This window comes from Capricornis sumatraensis, chromosome 14 (assembly GCF_032405125.1).
Source record: "Capricornis sumatraensis isolate serow.1 chromosome 14, serow.2, whole genome shotgun sequence".
Lineage (NCBI taxonomy): Eukaryota > Metazoa > Chordata > Mammalia > Artiodactyla > Bovidae > Capricornis > Capricornis sumatraensis.
In genome coordinates, this window is record NC_091082.1 from 38,214,777 (window position 1) to 38,235,162 (window position 20,386).

A 20,386-nucleotide genomic window follows, 5' to 3' on the forward strand; every position below is an offset into this window, starting at 1 on the left:
TTAACACACTAAAATTAGGTCATAATGCAGAATCCATAAGAAGACTGTTTCAAAAGTTCAAACTAACACAATAAAATTGTACATCCCAGAAATCTGCACTAGTTTAATAACTATCATGTCCCCTCACCTTTATAATTCTGAGTTTTCAAATAATAAATTAAAATATATATACTTAAGTGCTTTATTATTACTATGTTCAGTTTTAAAAATCCAACTCTTTACACAAATCAAACAATTTAAAATTATCTGGTATTCTGATTAAATGCATTTGCATTCCACTATTAGGCTACTCTTAAAAGTGTGTTTTTACTACAACATACAGATAGTGACAGACATACAAACACTGGAAAACAACTGTAATAAAAATTCCAACACAAAATTTTCCATCCGAATCACCTAATCTCTTAAGCAAAAAGTAATCGAAATTAGAAGTTACATTTAAAAATTTCTAATTAGAAGGTGCTTTGAATTTTGTAAAACAGACCTTTTGTTAAGTTTTGTGTAAGAAACTGAGATAAAAGCTGAGAAAGGAACCTAATCATTTAATTAATTTTAATTTCTCCAGTTAGCATTAACAAAACAAAGAAGTGAATTCTGCGTTTTAACTATTCAGGACTACAATGCTTCTCCAATATTCTATTCCAGTTCACTGTAAACAGTCAAGTACTTACTCGTGATGTGTTGCACAAAATTTAGCAAGCCGTTCAAAATCTTCACCATTAAATCCTTTTTCTGAATTCCTCAAAGGTGTAACTGTATGTGGCTGTACAGTTTTCCATTTTGTTTCTAAATTTAAAATATCTGTTAGTCACTAGCAATTACAAAACATGTTTAGAAGGAAAAAAATACTTAAGTGGCACCACTGATAAAGATTATCATGAAAAATTATCTTTTCAGCCCAAAGTTAACACAGAAATAGCTAAGTGATTGCTTTTATATCTAAGTATATAACCCAGAGACTAAATCAGCCAAGGACATCAGAAGAAATGAAAAAGTTACAAGTGTTCTTTTCTTGGCACTGGTATGAAAAACAAAATACAAAGACAAAAACTTTCTTAAAATAAGGTAAACTTGCGGTAAAAATGCTACTTTCTTTGCAACACTAACTTGACTAGAAACATCTACTTCCTGACTTAGAAAACCAGGTCAAATACGTTAACTTTCTAGATAGCAATTTGTTAGATTATTGATAATTCTGCATTCTACATTAGTTTGTACTCACCCCACTGTTCTTGAATGGCAGAAAGATTTGCGAGCAATTGCTCATGATACAGTCGTTCAAGCTGAATGAATTTCATTGCTTTCTCATCTGAACAGAAAATTTGAGGAAAACAGGAATCCAGGCTAAAGAATAATGTCCTAGATCAACTGAGAATTTTGAAGCTTATCAAAAAATGAGAGGACTCTAAATATTTTTAAACAAAAAAGTAAGGTTTCTTGGTTTTGAAGTAGGTAAATTTCAATGTTGCATATCATGCAGTAGCTACCTGGTTTCTATTCTATCAGTAAACAGGAGACAGAAAAAGGTTTTAATGTTCAAGAAATGCCTGCTTGCTAATAATACCTCTAGCAGTCAATTAAATATAATTTAATTGGAAATAGGACCCATATGGAATCCGTAATCTAAGTGTCCCCTCTCTTTTTTCTCTCCTTAAATTACCTTCTGTCAAGCCACTATGTTATTCTCTAGTCAAATGTTTGTTTCTGATTTCAACTCCCCGTGATCCTTATTTCTCACTGAATTTTTTTTTTTTTTGTAAATTAACTTGCCACAGTGATTTTTATAATTATGTGATCTGACTTTTTTTTTTGGTAGATTTTCTTATGAATTTCTGCCTTCTCCATCTGTATCACACATTTAGCATTACATGCGGTCAAGACAAGCTGTCCAACTGTCTACCTTCCTTTGGGCCATGTTCTAAATGTTGACCCAGAAAGAAGGAAGAGAAAAAACTCATTGTTTAGCTTTTTAGCCTTCCCATGGTCACTCACAGGTTCAGTTCTCTCTCTCATTTGTGTCTTAAATATATGCCAGGGATCATAAAATAGACCAGGGAGAAGCAGAGACAATTCTAATTTCCTCTGCTCACAACTTAAAAATATACCAGTGTTTCTCACACTTTACTGAACATAAATGTTATTCGAAAATCTTGGTAAAATACAGATTCGTGAGTCTGATCCCCAGAAGCTCCGATTCTAAAGCCCACGAGTCTGCATTTCTAGGAAGCTCCCAGGGAAGTTGATGCGATCTGCACTGTACTCCACCATACTCATCATCTGGGTAGTTCTAAGCTTCATTTCCTTAAGAATTTCATTTCCTTCAGACTTAGTGACGGACAGCCACTGCCCTAAGTTTCTACCACACTTTACTAGTTTACTTGATAGGGGTTCAGGATGACAACTGCTTGTCCTCCAATCTGTAGTGAAAATCAGTAAGGTTAGGAGAAAAAAGAAATCACACAAATGGGGAAATAAAGATACTTAGGATGAGTTCTCTCTAAAGTGTATATATTGGACCTTCTCTGAAAAAATAAGAACACTTTTAAGAGAGGGAAATTAAAACATGGAAGGAATAAATCTTTCTTTTACAAAAGTTATGGGCTTTCCAGGTGGTGCTAGTGGTAAAGAACCTGCTTGTCAATATAAGCAGATGTAAGGTAGATGTAAGAGATGTGGGTTCAATCCCTGGGTCTGAAAAATCCCCTGGAGAAGGGCATGGCAACTGACTCCAGTATTCTTGCCTGGAGAATCCCATGGACAGAGAAGCCTGGCGGGCTACAGTCCATTGGGTTGTAAAGAGTCGGACATGACTGAAGAGACAGCACAAACAAAAGTTAACATGCAGTCTTCCTTGACAACATTTATTCTGTTTATCGCTAATGAAGAACTCAATCTTCCCTTTGCTATATATATATAGCTATAATAAGAGTCATGAGATTTGCTATGTATAATATGGCTGACAAACTCTATCATATGAATATTATTGACATGTACTTCTGTTTAATTCAAAAGAAAACAAATCCAATGGGTTTTTATTTTTTTGCAACATGCATTCTCCCCTTCCTCCACACACAAATATTTAGATTTTGGTAAAATTAGAGCTTGTCCACAGGAGGTCAGACTTGGGTGGTTCTAGAGAATTTTCTGGAGTAACAAATTTACTACATCTTGTTTTCTGAGATGGTTACATGGGTGCATGAAACAAAATCCAGTAACAACAGATCATACATTCATTGTAGGTAAATCTCAATTTTAGAAGTGGGCAATTCACTAAGCGTTCTAGGCATTTCTTCTTGTAATTAAAAAAAGGATACAGTCCTCCTCCTGAAAATAAGACTCTGCTATCTGTTAAAAACAAATAAAAAAACAGAGAAAGTTAAATTAACAGTTGAATAAAAAGACAAATTTGGAAGAAAGCAAAACCTTGAAATTCTCAAAATCTTTGATATCAAACTAAGAAAACTCTTATTTAACTATATTTGCCAGTTCAGAAAAAATATGACTCTAGGCACAAGACATATTTCTGAAGTCACTTGTCTCAAGAAAAGCAAACACAGACATTCTTTGGTCTGTACACAATCTCATTCTTTCTATTCTATTTCAAGTCAAAGCAAACATCACTGATTCATTAGAGTTTAGAATAAGAACTCTAAAGAATGAGAGAAATGCTATCGAGGCTTATAAAAGTAGAACACAAATGAAAGGATGGCTTTATCATAAACTAAAAAACTGAAATATGTCATGTTACAAGGGATCTTAAAACCCATTCATTTCTTTAGTATTTCACAAACTACCTCATGGGACACTGATTTTTCATTCTCTTTTGATATTTCAGAAAAGGACAGACCAAGTGCTACTAGCTGAGCAGTGATGTTTGGAATATATAGAGTGCTGCACAGGATAAAGGGCACTGGATGGGAGGGCAAGGTCCAGGGACTCAGCATCTGGACCCAGTTGAGGCACATCCCTTAGCAGATTCATTCTAGGGCAACTTTAAATTTAAAAAATTCTTTGATTCTAAAAACTTTGGGGTCCTTTATTCAGATGTAGCATTTATAAATAGAACAGTAAAACCAAAAGTATACATGGAGAAATATTTGCATGAATTGACTATTGTCATACTTAAAATACTTCATTAAGTAGTTTACACTTTCAGTTTGCCCTGCTTTTTCCTAAGTCACTAATGAGAAAGGTATTCTGTTTATGGATCATGATGTCTACTTTCCAGGAAGCTATCAGTACAAAGAGCAATAAAGCACTAGTCAAACCTATAAATTAGAAATAAAAAAGGAATTTTTTTTTCTAAATCCCACAGTGGAAAAAGTATAGTTTTAAAGGAAACAGTTGCCTAGCTTAAAATTTATTCTACATATCTAACATTCTTCCAGGAGCAAAACAACAATATAGATGGAGCTAATCACCTCTCTGTAAGCTGTCAGTTTAATCCATTGGCTTTCAGACTTCTGGGATAGTTCCAGTCCCGTAAGTGCAACCATAAAGACAGGATCATGAAACCCAAGGCCTCAAAAGTAAAAAGGCACTTACAGGTGCAAGGGCAGCTTGAAAAATACAAACACAGGGTGCTTTCTCCCATAAAAACCTACTCCTGGCAATTCAAGTAGGGAAAAGAAGGTGTGATTTTTTTTGATGCCCCAAATGTCGAAATCCAGGAGGTAGCTTGGTAGAGCAGAAAAACATGAAAGTTTGAAGGCGAATAACCTGACTGTGTTCTAGACCAAGCTTTGCCACTACCAGCTGTGTGACTCTGGACGTGTCATTTCATGTCTCAACCTCGGTTTCCTTATTTGTAAAACAGGATCAGTAATACCTACAACTCTAGGAGACAGAACGTGTGTCTAGTACAGTGCCCAGGACACAGCAGCAAGTGCTTAAAACGGTTTGCACTTGCTGACTCTGGACCAGAAATACTCTACTCTACCAGTGCAAAGTAGAATCGTGAGGAAGTGAGTTGAAAATCACTTTGGGAGGGCAGTCATTTTAAGGTTTTCCTGGTTTTGGGCATCTTTTATCTACTGGGAACAAAAAGGAATTAGGAAGGTGTATGCATTTGTCCACAGTCCCACAGAGTGGCTTCAAGGATCCCAGTGAAGCCGTTTCCTGCTTGAGTCTGAGATGAGTTTTAGGACATGCTCACTGAGGACAGAGTACAGCATTTGAACTACTTCTTCTCACTTCTATATGAAACACTCTCAAGTTTATGACTTAGATAATATACATTTAAAGCTAACCTGCCATTATATTAACAAAGTCAGTGTGTAAGAGATTACTCACACCCAAGAAAAACAATTTTTTTTTCGGCCACACTACACGGCCTGTGGAACTCCCCTGATGAGCGATCAGACCCACACCCCTGTGGTGGGAGTGCAGAGTCTTAACCACTGGACCACCAGGGAAGTCCTCAAGAAAAGTAATTTTTAAATGGAATCTTCAAGAGATCCAAGAACTTTAGTGTGGACTCTGGAACCAGACATGGACTTAAATCTTGTCTCTATGACTTATTGGCTGTGTGACTTCAGACAAGTTTAAAAAAAATCTTCTTTGGTTATAATAATGTGTCGTTCTGATACTGTGAGGATTAAATGGGCTAAAAAACCTAGAATAGTGCTACGAAAACAGTATTTCCTATTTTAGTATTCTTATCATTGAGGCTGTTATTAGTACTGTTATGTCCATACTGACAGAGACTTACAATGGATGCTTGGAAAACAAGAATCAATAAAACATATTAAGTGCCAAAAGGAAAAAAGAGTTCCGAGAGCTAAAAATGTAAGTGAATATCTGTAGTGATCACAGTCATTAATATCAAATGTCCTTTAGCATATATTCATCCATATAATATGTTAAAAATAGTAACTATCCTGTAATTAACTCTCCGTTAATACTTCCTTATTTCTGTCAGTGGTACTATCATTCCTAGAATTGGTATTCCTAGACTTATTCTTCTCTGATTTCTTTATCATCCCTTCTTTCATTATCTACACCGAGTCCTGATATGAAGATTTCAAATTTACCTCTCCCTGTTTCCACTGTCACCACGTTGACCTAAAAACTACTCTCACTTTATGTTTGAATTATAAATTTCTTTTTACCTTTTACCTTTATCAAAAATATGTATATTTACATGGTTCAAAGAGGCAAATGGTTCTATAAGGTGTGTTTAAGAAAGGCCCTACTGTTCATGTCCTATTCTCCTTTCTTCAGGAGCAAGCACTTAAGATATCTTTTTAAAAAAAAAACACTATATCTCTACATATTATGCTTATATTTGTTATTTCTCAATTTTTTTTTTCCGTTTTAGAAAATGGGGATTGAGTCTTTTGCGCCTTATCCTACAAACATATACCACACATACTTTCTCTCACATATTGACCTATCCCATGTTGTTATATTGTATTAAAAGGTAGATATACATTTAATATTTACCTTATTATGAGTAAGCCGTGTAATAAACTCTCATTATTTTTCCCTTCATGAAAACTTTCTGTTTTCTCTGGAGTTTCTTTTTTCCTTTTTTTTTTGGTATAGTTTTCCAAGCACTTATCACTTATACAACTAGTCTATCAAGAGTTGAAATCTTCCCTCAATGTATTCAGACACACTGAATATTCAGAAATCAGAAAATGATATAAAAGTTTCTCCCCAGACCCTTCTGATCTGCTCAGATAGAAGTGGGTACACTCTCTTTCTTGGAACAAAGCTGTCATCTAAGACTCTCTCTCCCCTTCACCCATCTCCAGGGTAGCACCCCGTTTTCTTATATCTTAATCTTTCTGTTCCTTGGTTTACTCTCTCGTTTTGGTGGAGTACACCATATAGTGACTTCCTGAGAAAGGATGAAAAGGAAATATCACAGGCCCTGATGTAGGAACATTCCTGGTATAGCTGAGGAAGTGCTAGGAGGCTGGTGTATCTGGAAAGAAGTGAAGAAGGAGAGTTTTAGGAATTAAGGTCTAAGAGGTAACAGGGCCAGATCATGGCGTGTCTTGCCATGGTAAGAATTTTGGCTTTTACTCTGAATGTGAAAAGAAGTCAATGGATGGCTTTGAACAGAGAAGTCTCATGATCCCAACTAACATTTTACCTGGATCACAATGACTGCTGTATGGAGGGGGGGAGAAAACCTCAATGGAAATAAAGATAAAGCAGAGAGGGTTCTACAATTAGTTTACTGAAAGAATCTGAATGAAATCTGATAGTGTCTTGTACTGAGATGGTGGCAATCAAGGAGGAAAGAAGACATCAGAATCTGCATATATTTTTTAAATAGATTGGCAGGATCTGCTGGTTGGATATGGACATGGGGAAAAGTGAAGGATGACTTCAAAGTATTTGGTCTCAGCAACTAGAGGGATGGATATGCCATCTAACAAAAGGGAGAAAAAAAGTCAAAGTCTGATTTTGGGCATCTTAAATTCGAAAGGCCCATGAGATGTCTCAGGAAGCTGGATGTTTAGTTTATACTGCAGAACTGAATCCTCAAGCACTCCAATGTTTAACAATCAGTAAAATTTGGAGGACTCAACAAATGACCCAGAGAAGGCATATCCAGTGAGGTAAGATATAAAAGTGGAAAGTGGAGGGTCCTAAAAAGCAAAAGAAAATGCTGCAAAATAGAGCATGTGATCAACTTGTCAGAGCTTCTAATACTTCCGGCAGGAAGAAAACTGAGGACTAACAACTAGATTCACATGAGCATGCAACACGGAGATCAGTCCTGGCATTTACAGTGCAATTCTGGCAGAGCAGCTGCACAAAGGCCAGACTGGAGTGAGTTCAAGAGTCATCTGAATGTGGAATGTTACCTAGGTAGAATTCTTGCCCAATGTATTTTAACCTGAATCAAATCGAAGAAATAATCAGACAGATCCTAATTATGGGACATTTCTACAAGAACTCTTAACTCTTCAGACGTGTCAATGTTATACAAGCAAAAATAAACAAACAAAACAGAAGGCAGGGAATTGTTCTGGATTACTAAGGATTAAAGAATGTTCACAACCAAATGCAATGTGTGCTCTTTTACTGAATCCTGGATCAGAGGGAAACCAATTATAATGAATATTTGTGGAATAACCTGAAGAAACAAATATAGGCTCTATATTAAATAATATTAAACCAACATTTCATTTCTTGGGGTTGATAATGGCATTGTAAGTTATTTAGGAGAGTGTCACTGTTCTTGAGAAATTTACGTGCAAGTATTTAAGGGTGAAGTGATGTAATGCCTGAAAATTACTTTAAGATGTTTCATGGAAAATAAGTATGTGGGGTAAGGTTGAGTGGGAGGAGGGAAAAACAAAATCTGGCAAAATGTTAACAACTGTCAAATTCAAGTGAAAGGCACAGTGTGAGCTGCTGGGAATTACTAAATAATGGAAAAAAAAAAAGTCACTCCACTTCTCTCTAACTTGTGTCTCCCTTGAGAGTAACTGACAGGATATTTTGTATTCTTGGACTACAGAAGGCAGTCATCAGCTGACTGCTGTTGCCCTGGTGTCTCAGCTTACTGCAGTCTCAGCCATCTCTTTCCAGCAAGCAATGTTTGAATTAGTGACAGAGAAATATAGTTCCGCTTAATGTTTACCGCTTAATGTTTAATTACTTTTATGTTAAGTATACCAAGTGTTATTGATATGCTAAGTACTTGTACATGCAGTATTTCACTGAGTCCTCTACAACATTACAGAAGATGAAACTAAAAGCTGCTTAGTTTGTTAGTAGTAGGGTCACGGTTAGATTTTAAAGTAGAGCCAGAGCCCATACTTTAAAGCCACCACTATACTCTCTAATCTTCTTTGCCAGGAGAGGACAGACTCCTGAGGTATTTCAGAAGCAAAACCTACAGGACTCAGCAAACTGACATGTTCCTAGGGGATGAAGGTGGAGTTCTACTTTGAGACATTTAAAAAAATTAAATAATCTGCATCTGATCAAGACTGTTATCATCTCCCTGCCTAAAAATGTGATTTTCTACTAGATCTGCTTCAGCTACGGGATCACCTGCTAGTAGAAAAGCGCATTCTCCTTACATTTAATGTAACAATATCCCAGTGACATAAACTGCTTGAAAAGATTTGGCTACACTTAGCTGTTTCTATTTACTCCAAATGTCCATTTCCCCAACTTCTTATTGAAATTCTACAGAAGACTTCAAAGAATAGTAAAATCAACAGTCATATACCTTTATTTAGATTTGTCAATTATTGACATTTTGCCAAATCTTCTCTTTTTCTTTCCCTTTCTTATACATTTTTTCCCACTGAAATATCTTAAGTTGCAGCCATTATATAACTTTACTCCTAAATACTACTTGCACGTGTGTTTCCCAAGAATAAAGACACTCTCCTACATGACCTTCAATTCCATTATCAATCTCAAGAAATTTGACAATGATGCAATAGTAGTATTATTATACAGTCAGTATTCAAATTTCAGTCAAGTTGTCCCCAAAACACATGCTTTGAGAGATGTGGGTTCGATCCCTGGGTCAGAAAGAGCCCCTAGAGCAGGAAATGGCAACCCACTCCTGTATTCTTGCCTGGAAAATTCCATGGATGGAGGAGCCTGGTGGGCCACAGTCCATGGGGTTGCAAAGAGTGAGACATAGCTGAGCAACTGAGCACAAAACAAAGCCCTACAATTATAAGGAACTTGCTTTGTGAGGGAGTCTTATATCTCCCATTTGTTAAGATGATGATAATGTCTCTCTAGATTGTTTGGAGAATGAAATAACAGTGTAAATATCCTTTACAAACTCAATCCATTGTACAAATTCAAAGAAGGCTGAAAGATTAGAAAGCGGCCTTGGTATTGGTGGTTCTCAACTACAGTTCTCAACTATGGTAAACATGTATTATATACGTCAGCAACACACCAGAGGTCAAAAAGTAGTACACATTTTCTCAAAGGCATTCTTCAAGCCCAACAAGGAGGTAATATAAATTTGTAAGAATATATGTTTTCCTGCATTGGGACAAAAGCTGTTTTACTTTTAAAAAATTATTCCCTGCTTATTGCAAATGTTTAATGAAACAGGAAGAGTAAGTGAAATAAAATTGAAGCTTCTTCCAATCCCATATATGAATTATTTTCATTTTGAAAAAAGAAAATAAAACACAGCTCATAAATACCTTAATCTTTTCAGAATTATCTCGTGTAAAAAACCTTCCGTATTACTGTCCTTAATGTCTCCCAGTCTCCAGGCTCTCCATCTTCTAGTTTACCTTCTCAATCATCAAGAGTTATATTTCTAGAATTCTAATTTTGGCACCTGCATAATCAAAAGCTCTCGGCCTCTAAAAGCAAGACCTTAATGTTACAAGTTATCCAGTCTTAATTCTCATCTCTCTTCCATCTTAATCTTCAAAATAATATCCCAGTCATGTCTTTGCAAAGGCTGATCTCTTTTTGTACCAGTTCACTTTCTTTATCTATTGTGAGCCTATAAATCCTGCAAAACCCAGCTCAAGAATCACCTTATTTCTGCCTAATGTCCAAAGGACAAAATTAATCATGCATCTTGTGCTTTTGCTGAACCTGAAGCACATACCTACTCTAATACTTTATACAGACTTCTACCATTAGTTAGCTACATAATTGTTTTTCCTATTCCACAGTGTCGTCTTAAGGACATATTCTTATGTACTCTGTTTGCCTAGTGTCTAGCTTAGTTTTGGGTACCTTGTTGGTACTTACTAAGCACTTTCTACATTGACTCATTTGTACAGTACACTGACTCTCAACTGTACACACCAAGTAAAAGATGGGGCTTCCCTGGTGGCTCAGTAGTAATCAATCTGCCTGTAATGCATAAGATGCAGGAAATGCGGGTTTGATCCCTAGATTAGCAAGATTCCCCAGGAGTGGGAAATGTCAACCCACGCCAGTATTCTTGCCTGAGAAATCGCATTGAACAGAGGAGCCTGGCAGGCTACAGTCCATGGGGTTTCAAGAGTCAGACACAACTTAGTGACTAAACCACCACCACCACCAAGTAAAAGCAGCTAGCAATTGAATGAGCCATAGATTGATGATCCAAACCAACATGTGGCCACCAGTCAGTGATATGCCAGATTTCCTACCAGCTACTGATCCAAGGTCACCTTTTCCTGGACTCACCAATGACAGGTGGAGCAGAATCAATTACAGAGAATTGGATTTTAGATTATTACAAATATTGGCCCCAGAATTTCAGTGAGGCTGCAATTGAAAGTTCAGCAAGATACCTGGTGAAGGCAAAGGGGAAGTGCTCTTGAATCCAACTGCTCAACTTCACCTCGTATAAGTGAGAACAGAGATTGCAGAACCAACTTTGAAGCTTCCAGTTGATCGTTAGCATTTACTTCTGCAGATTCTTCATCACTAACGGCATGTGTGGCTACATGTAGTATATTTTCTTGCATTAAAGGTGTGGTATCTTCTGAAGAAAGTCCTTTGAGAGTAAATAAAATGCCCACATTAGAATAAATTTCCATCATGGTAGGACACCTTAAAATAATTATGCCTTTTAACTATAAAATTTTCAGATAAAACTGATTATATGAAAAAAAAAAAACCCACAGAAGCCACAAGTTATTTTCCTCATTAAGACTCTGCTTGACATCTGATTCTTTCTATTAGCAATTAGTTAACAGAAGCAATTCTGTTAGTTCTATATAAACTTTTCTATTTATAATACATTGTAGATTAAGAATCTAATTTATATTCTTAATTAAAAATATTAAAAAAGAGAGATCTAAAGAAAAGTATGTAGGTTAAAATCTGACCAAAAACTTGACTCTCCCAAAGGAAAAATGAATTAACTATAATTTGAAGTCATACTTTGCTCTAAATGAAATAGCACTAAATGAGAAAGTAAATGTGGCTATCATATCAAAGGCTAAAGAAGTTAAGCCGTCTTCTCTAAACTCTGGTCTGATAACTTTAGAACTACCTCTGGAGCTCAGGAGAGCAGAGGGAATCAGATGCCCAGAGCTAATGGTCACAGAAACTTTCTTCCTAGTAAAAAAGAGTAAAACAAACTTGGGAAAAAAAAAAATCAGTGACTAAATCCTTGGCCCAGAGCTCCTGAAATAACACACTAAATTTTAAAACTCTAAACATAACACATTATAACTTTATCCTTCACTGAAATCTCAGCATGAGTTCTAATTTTCATACTGAAATTGAATAGACTGTGTACATCTGTACTTACCTTCAGCTAGTCCGTCTAGGGAAGGATCTTTCTCAGTAATTTAGTGTATGCATACCATGATTGAAGATGCCTTCGGCCTGGAGATGGCCTGTCATTTTATTTTGTAGGAATGGTATTTGTGAAAAACAGGAATGATTTTTCTGCTTTCTAATTTTCTAACTGCAATGGTGGTAATGCCAATGTAGGAAGAGAAGCTTTCTATAGAGAACTACAAAGAAACTAAGATAAATACTGTTTTCTTTCCTTTTCCTCCCAGCCACACTACTATACCCAAGACATTAAATTACATAAGACTGTGATAAGGCGAATCACCCAAATTCTATATTTCTCTTAATTAAATTCTTCTTAATTTTTTATTAAATGTTTGGTAGAATTCACCAAGGGGCTTCCCAGGTGGCTCAGTGGTAAAGAACCCACCTGCCAATGAAGAAGACCCAGGTTCAATCCCTGGGTAGGGAAGATCCCCTGGAGGAGGGAATGGTAACTCACTCTGGTATTCTTATCTGGAAAATCCTATGGACAAGGAGCTTGGAGGGCTATAGCCCATAGGGTCACAAAGAGTCAAACATGACTGAGTGACTGAACAACAACGATAATAAAATTCACCTATGAATTAAATGTTTGGTAGAATTCATTTAATGAAAAATTAGTGTCAATCCTTCTCAGACATTTCCCAAAAATCAAAGAGCAGGGAACAGTCTCAATCTCATTTTTACAAAGCCAGCATTACCCTGATACTAAAGCCAAATAAAGATATTACATAAAAAGTAAACTACAAGTAAATGTCTCTGATGAATATAGGTGCAAAAATTCTCAACAAAATACTCAGCAACTTAATTCAACAGCACATTTAAAGGATCGGATACCGTGATCAAGCAGAATTTATTCCTGGGATGCAAGGCTGATTCAACATACATTAACCAATCAATGTCATACAGCACATTAACTGAATGAAGGAAAAATAACACATGGTCAACTCACTGGATGTGGGAAAAATTATTTAACAAAATTCAATATCCTTTAATGATAAAACTCTCAACATAGTAGGTACAGAAGAATGTACCTCAACACGATAAAAGCCATATATGACAAACTCACAGATACATCATACTCAGCAATGAAAGGTTAACATATTTTCCTTGAAGATCTGGAACCAGACAAGGGTGCCTACTCTCACCACTCCTATTCAACATAGTACTGGAAGTTCTGGTCAGAGCAATCAAGCAAGAAGAAGAAATGAAAGGCATCCGACTCAGAAAGGAAGATGTGAAACTGTCCCTGTTTGCAGATAATATAATCTTATAGATGGAAAACCCTCAAGACTTCACTAAAAAACTGTTAGAACCAACAAATGATTTCAGTAAAGTTACAGGATATACAATCACCATATAAAAATCAGTTGCATTGCTATATACTAACAGCGAACTATCTGAAAAAGAAAAACTATTTTATTTACAGTAGTATTAAAACAACAAAGTACTTTGGAATAAATTTAACAAAGTAGATGAAAGCTACTGTTGTTGTTGTTCAGTTGCTCAGTCACGTCTGACTCTTTGCAAACCCATGGACTGCAGCACGCCAGGCTTCCCTGTCCATCATCTCCTGGAACTTGCTCAAACTCATGTCCATTGAGTCAGTGATGCCATCTAACCATCTCATCCTCTGTCGTCCCCTTCTCTTCCTGCCTTCAATCTTTCCCAGCATCAGGGTCTTTTCTAATGAGCCGGCTCTCTGCATCACATCAGGTGGCCAAAGTGTTGGAGCTTCAGCTTCAGCATCTGTCCTTCCAATGAATATTCAGGATTGACTTCCTTCAGTAATGACTGGTTTGATTTCCTTGCTGTCCAAGGGACTCTCAAGAGTCTTCTCCAACACCACAGGTCAAAAGCATCAGTTCTTTGGTGTCCAGCCTTCTTTATGGTCCAACTCTCACATCTGTACATGACTACTGGAAAACCATAGCTTTGCCTATACAGACCTTTGTCAGCAAAGTAGCCCTCCAGAGTCCTCTGTCCACAGGGATTCTTCAGGCAAGATTACTGGAGTGGGTTGCCATGCCGTCCTCCAGGGGATCTTCCCAACCCAGGGGTAGAACCTAGATCTCTCGCATTGCAGGTGGATTCTTTAACATCTGAGCCACCAGGAAAGCCCATGAATACTAGAGTGGGTAGCCTATCCCTTCTCCAGGGGATCTTCCCCAACCCAGAAATTGAACTGGGGTCTTCTGCACTGCAGATGGATTCTTTACCAGCTGAGTTACCTGGGAAGCCTGAAAGCTATTGAAGAAGACACAAATAAATGGAAAGATATACTATGCTCATGGGTTGGAAGAATTAAAAAATAACTATGCTACTCATAGTAATCCTCAGATTCAGTGGAATCCCTATCAAAATTGAAATGGCATTTTTCAAAGTATTAGAAAAGGTCTTAAAATTTATATGGAACCATAAAAGATCACATATAGGCAGAGCAATCATGAGCAAAAAAAAAGAAAAAAAAACCAAAAAAGTTAATAGCATCTGACTATGAGATTTCAAAAACTACTACAAAATTATAGTAATCAACAATAACATAGTTGGCATAATAACAGATGCACAGAACACTGGGACACAATAGAGCATCACAACAGAGCAACAGATTTGTTTCTACACATTTATAATCTTTATCAAAAATGCAAAGAACACACACAATTAGAGAAAGGACAGTTTCTTCAACAAAGAGTGCTACGAAAACTGGCTTTCCACATGTGGAAGAATGAAATTGAACTCATCTCACTACATAAGCAAAAAATCAACTTGATATGGAATTGAGATTTGAATGTAAGACCTGAAACCATGCAACTATTAGAAGACAATATAGGGGAAAAGCTTCCTGACACTGACGTAGGTAAGACTGTTTTGGACATGACACCAAAAGCACAGGCAACAAAAGCAAAAGTAGGCAGATGGGATTCCACCAAACTAAAAAGCACAGCAAAGGAAACAATCAACAAAGGGAAGAGACAGTCTATGAAGGGGGAGAAAGTATTTGCTAACCATCCATCTGAAAAGGGGTTAATATCCAAAATACATAAGGAAGTCAAACCACTCAACAGCAAGAAAACAATGTGATCGAACTGTTGGTGGAAATGCATATCGGTACGGCTATTATGAAAAACAGTACAAACGCTCCTCAAAAATGTAAGACTAGAACTACCCTGCTGCTATTGCTAAGTCGCGTCAGTCTGTCCGACTCCATGCGACCCCATAGATGGCAGCCCACCAGGCTCCCCCGTCCCTGGGATTCTCCAGGCAAGAACACTGGAGTGGGTTGCCATTTCGTTCTATGCGTGAAAGTGAAAAGTTAAAGTGAAGTCGCTCAGTCATGTCCGACTCTTAGCGACACCATGGACTGCGGCCTACGAGGCTCCTCCGTCCATGGGATTCTCTAGGCAAGAGTACTGGAGCGGGGTGCCATTGCCTTCTCCGAGATGATCCAGCAATTCCACTTCTGGGTATGCACACAAAGGGAACAAAATCAAGAATCAAAATGATTATCTACACTCTAAGGTTCATTACAGCATCACTTACAGTAGTTCAGATATGGAAATAACCCAAGTGTCTGTCAATGGATGAACAGCTGAAGAAAAGGTGATGCACAGATACAATGGAGTATTCAACTGTGAGAAAGAAGGAAATGCTACTTTGTATGACAACTTGGATGATTTAGGAGGTCGTCATGCTGGGTGAAGTAAGCTAGACAGAGAAAGACAAATACTACGTAATTTCACTTCTGAGTGCAATCTAAAAAATAAAAATTTAAAGTGAAACTCAAAGAAGCAAAGTAATATGATGGTTGCCAGGGGCTGGTGGGGGCAGATGGGGAGATGCTGATCAAAAGGTGCAGAGCTGCAGTTATGTAGGATGAATGAATCTAGAAGTCTAACGTACAGGCATGACGATTCTACATAATAATACTGCGTGGAACACTGAAAATACACCAAGAGAGCAGCTTTTAGCTGCACGCATCACACAGTAATAAATGATAACTATGAAACGAGACATGTTAACTGGTTTGACTGCATTATGTGTATCGAATCATCATGTTGTACACCACAAATATGGACGATTTAAATAAATGAAACGTCTCTGAACAAGGCTGTTCAATCATTTAAGAAAACTGAAGGTAAGGGTACCTGTGTAATACAAGTATCTTCTAGCTGCTCCACACACCCCACATGCTGTTTTTTTAACCACTGTGACTATTTTGCATAAACCGTGGGTTGCATAAACCGTGGATTGCATAAACAGAAGCATATCAGAGTTTGCAAGAAAATAACTGAACGGCTTTGCAAGAAGAATTATGCAACATTGCACACTGAAGAGCAGGTTTCTGTTTTCAGTGTTGTTAAGCTTTTAAGGAAATAATTTTGGGGCTTCCCTGGTAGATCAGATGGTAAAAAAAATAACATCTGCTTGCAATGCAGGAGACCCCGCTTCAATCCCTGGGTCGGGAAGATCTCCTGGAGAAGGGAACGGCAACCCACTCCAGTATTCTTGTGTAGAGAATTCTGTGGACAGACCACGGGGTCACAAAGGGTCAGACACGACTGAGTGACTAACACACGTGGTGGTGCGACGGTGAAGCATCTGCCTGCAACGTAGGAGATACAAGCTTGACCCCTGGGTGGAGAAGATGCCTGGAGAAGGGAGTGGAAACCCACTCCAGTATTCTTGCATGGGAAATCACATGGACAGAAGAGGCTGGCAGGTTGCAGTCCACGGGATCACAAGAGTCGGACATGATTAGTGACTAAACCCCCACCACCAAAGAAACATAAATTGTTATCATACATGTAATTAAGTGACAAGGATATACTTTACACATAACATTCAATAGGAAAACAATAGTTGGGCAAATTCTAGCTACATCAATTTTTAAACTACTTAAAATACATCCTAATTAATTTCACATTGCTAGGATAAAAAACTTGCATTGAGAAAACTATTCCCAAAAAGTTGGGAGAAGAATGACAGGGGACATAAGGGCAGCCCTGAGTGCCCTTCCTGTTTTCCAGTACTTATTAGCTATTCCTATGGCACATCAGTCAATCTTTCACTCCCTAGCCTCCCAATCGATCTCTAAACTGGGTGTTCTACCATCTTACAAAATTACTGTGAGAATTAAATGAGATAGTGAATGTAAAAGCCAGGTATCCTCCCAAAGAGCATCTTAAAATAATGTCCTGAGGCTTTAGTGTCACTTGAATTAAAAAGGTCACAGGACTTATAAAGCACTTCTGAGACAGCCCTGTTTTTTTACTTTGAAGAAAACATTAAGAGGGAAGTGTAAATAAAGCTAATGAAGCTCATATTTCTATTGTCACATTGCATAACAGGAATTATAAAAACTATGTTGGCATATCAAATTGTTTATTTATTACTCACCAATACTATAAGTTTGAACACGCTTGAACTTATTTTTAGTAAAGACAATAAGGAAAATAAATACTTGCGTAACCATGAGTACTCAGAATGACTAGCATGTTGTGAATTGATATGTTCATAATGTACTAAAATATTCTAAAGTAGTCTTAACAAAGCATTTATGTCATAACATGGAAGTTCCAGTATTTTTCCATGTGAATTTCAAATTAATTATTTTTCATGTCACATTGGTCTTACAAAAGTTTTGCTTGAGAAAACTAAGAATATGTCATCAATTAATAGGAAAATTCATTCTAATACATTAAAAGTTTTCTTTTAATGGTCAAGACATATTTTAATGGTAAAGATATATTTATCATTAATGAGAAAAGCCAAATCAAAACATATACTGGTACATATAATTTCACCTTCACGATAAACTGTCATTCAACATAAATGAAGATTTCTTGTGTCAGATATGAATCTATACATACAGACAGGAACAAAAAATTCTGTTTGTCTTCATCTGTGAGCTACGGTTAAAACTTGCCATTAACCAATTTGGTGTTCTATTTATAAGTATATGTAGGTGGTGACAGTCAAATCATAGGCCTTCATTTCCCTTAGTATCTGTCAACTTCGTGAAGCTCTAAAATAGACACCACATTTTACATGTACCTATTGAGGTTTTACACTTAAAAAAAAATTTACTTGTAGCTGCCTTGGGCCAGAGATTAGAGGAGTAATCTTACCTGAGAGATTTTACTCAATTTATCATACGACAAAATTCAAACTGAATTCTGTCTGTTTTGACATGCAGTTTTATTCAACTCAGAATCTGTCTCTCATGGTGGTCAAGAGACACACCTGGGGGAGATCAGTGCTGGTACCCTTTACCTTAACTCATTAGGAAGGTACTCTAACACTAAATTACTGGCAGTATTCTCCTTTAACAATCTAGCATTGATCTACCATTTGTTAACATATTGACGAGATATTAACTGTTTCTCTATGTGACAGGGAGAATGATGTAACTAGATAACTTAAAGGTAAAAATCTCATAGCTAGTACTTGAGGTAGTAATTAATTAAGATAATGAAAAACTATCACAGGCAAAATGGGGTTTGAAAAGATGCTACAATGAGACATCCAGGTCTAGGTAAAGACAGAAGCAATGACTATACTTAGGATAAAACAGTGAAAGTAATGATATAAACTAAGCTGATGGGGATGTTTGGGGATGGAAGAAGGGTTATTTAAAGACTTCATGTACTTCACCCTTAGGTTCATAGCAGAACTATCAACGATAGCCAAGAAAAACGGAAGCAACCTAAATGTCCACTGGCAGATGAAGGAATAAGGAAGATGTAAGACATACATTCAGTGGAATATTCCTCAGCCATAAAAAAATGAAATAATGCCATCTGCAGCAACATGGATGCAACTCGAGAATATCATACTAAGTAAGTCAGAAAGATAAATATCGTATATCACTCATATGTGGAATCAAAAATACAACACAAATGAACAATCTATGAAACAGAAATAGACTCACAGGCACAGAGAACTGATCTGTGGTGGTTAATGGGGGGAGAGTTGGGAGAGGGATGGAGAGGGAGGCTGGGGTTAGCAAATGTAAGCTGCTACATATATATATATATGATAAACAACAAAGTCCTACTGTATAGGATGGGGAACTATATTTCAGTATCCTATGATAATGGAAAAGAATATTTTAAAAGACAATGTCTATTTATATAACTGAATCATCTTGCTGCACAGCAGAAATTAACCCAAAATTATAAAACTATACTTCAAATTATAACGATAAAAGTTCAATCATTTCAAATACTGTCTACTACTATTCAGAGTATAAGGATGCTCTCATATGCAGGTTAGTGTGACTTTAGAAAACAATCTGGTTTTTGTTCATGCTGGTCCCTCTGCCTGGTCAGTCAGCTTTTAAAGGGTTAGAGGTATGCTTCATCACTGTGACATCAAGAGTAAGCATCGTGCCTGACCAACAGCACGTACTTAAAACACTTCTTGGGGAAAACGCTGGTTAAACGTTATATACCACAGACTACAGAGTATACTACAAGCCCATATTCACTACGCCACTAAATCCTCACAACATCATAAATGAAGCAACTGAAATTAATCAGAGATTAAATGAGAGCCTTGGCTTGGAAGTCAAGTGCCTGCCTGTGAATTCAAAAATCAACTGCTTTCTAGTTCTGCAACTCTAGGCAAAGTCAATCTCTTTAATCCTTTATTTTCCTATCTGTTAAAAAGGAATATACCCTATATGGACTCTCCTAAGAAACTTCATTTAGATGAGAGGTTAGGAAACAGTCATGTCTGACTATTTGCGATCTCATGGACTATACAGTCCATGGAATTCTCCAGGCCAGAATACTGGAGTGGGTAGCCTTTCCCTTCTCCAGGGGATCTTCCCAACCCAGGATCGAACCCAGGTCTCCCACATTGCAGGCGGCTTCTTTACTAGCTGAGCCACAAGGGAAATCCAAGAATACCGGAGTGGGCAGCCTAACCCTTCTCCAGTGGATCTTCTGACCCAGGAATTGAAATAGGGTCTCCTACATCGAAGGCAGAATCTTTACCAACGGAGCTATCAGGGAAGCCTGCCCATCAGAACAAGACCCAGTTTCCCCCTCAGTCAGTCTCTCCCATCAGGAAGCTTCCATAAGCCTCTTATCCTTCTCCATCAGAGGGCAGACAGACTGAAAACCACAATCACAGAAAA

At 37.2% G+C, this 20,386-nt stretch overlaps 1 protein-coding gene across 1 annotated transcript in view; it reads right to left on the reverse strand.

Annotated features, from left to right (window-relative positions):
- CNST (consortin, connexin sorting protein) overlaps positions 1-20,386 on the reverse strand; it is an 84,746-nt gene that overhangs the window by 24,049 nt on the left and 40,311 nt on the right. The window contains exons 3-6 of the mRNA XM_068986491.1: positions 11,247-11,452; positions 3,315-3,345; positions 1,223-1,309; positions 672-786 (exon numbers count right to left, since the gene is read on the reverse strand). Coding sequence (XP_068842592.1) covers positions 672-786; positions 1,223-1,309; positions 3,315-3,345; positions 11,247-11,452 — 439 coding nt within the window. The remainder of the gene's footprint in view (positions 1-671; positions 787-1,222; positions 1,310-3,314; positions 3,346-11,246; positions 11,453-20,386) is intronic.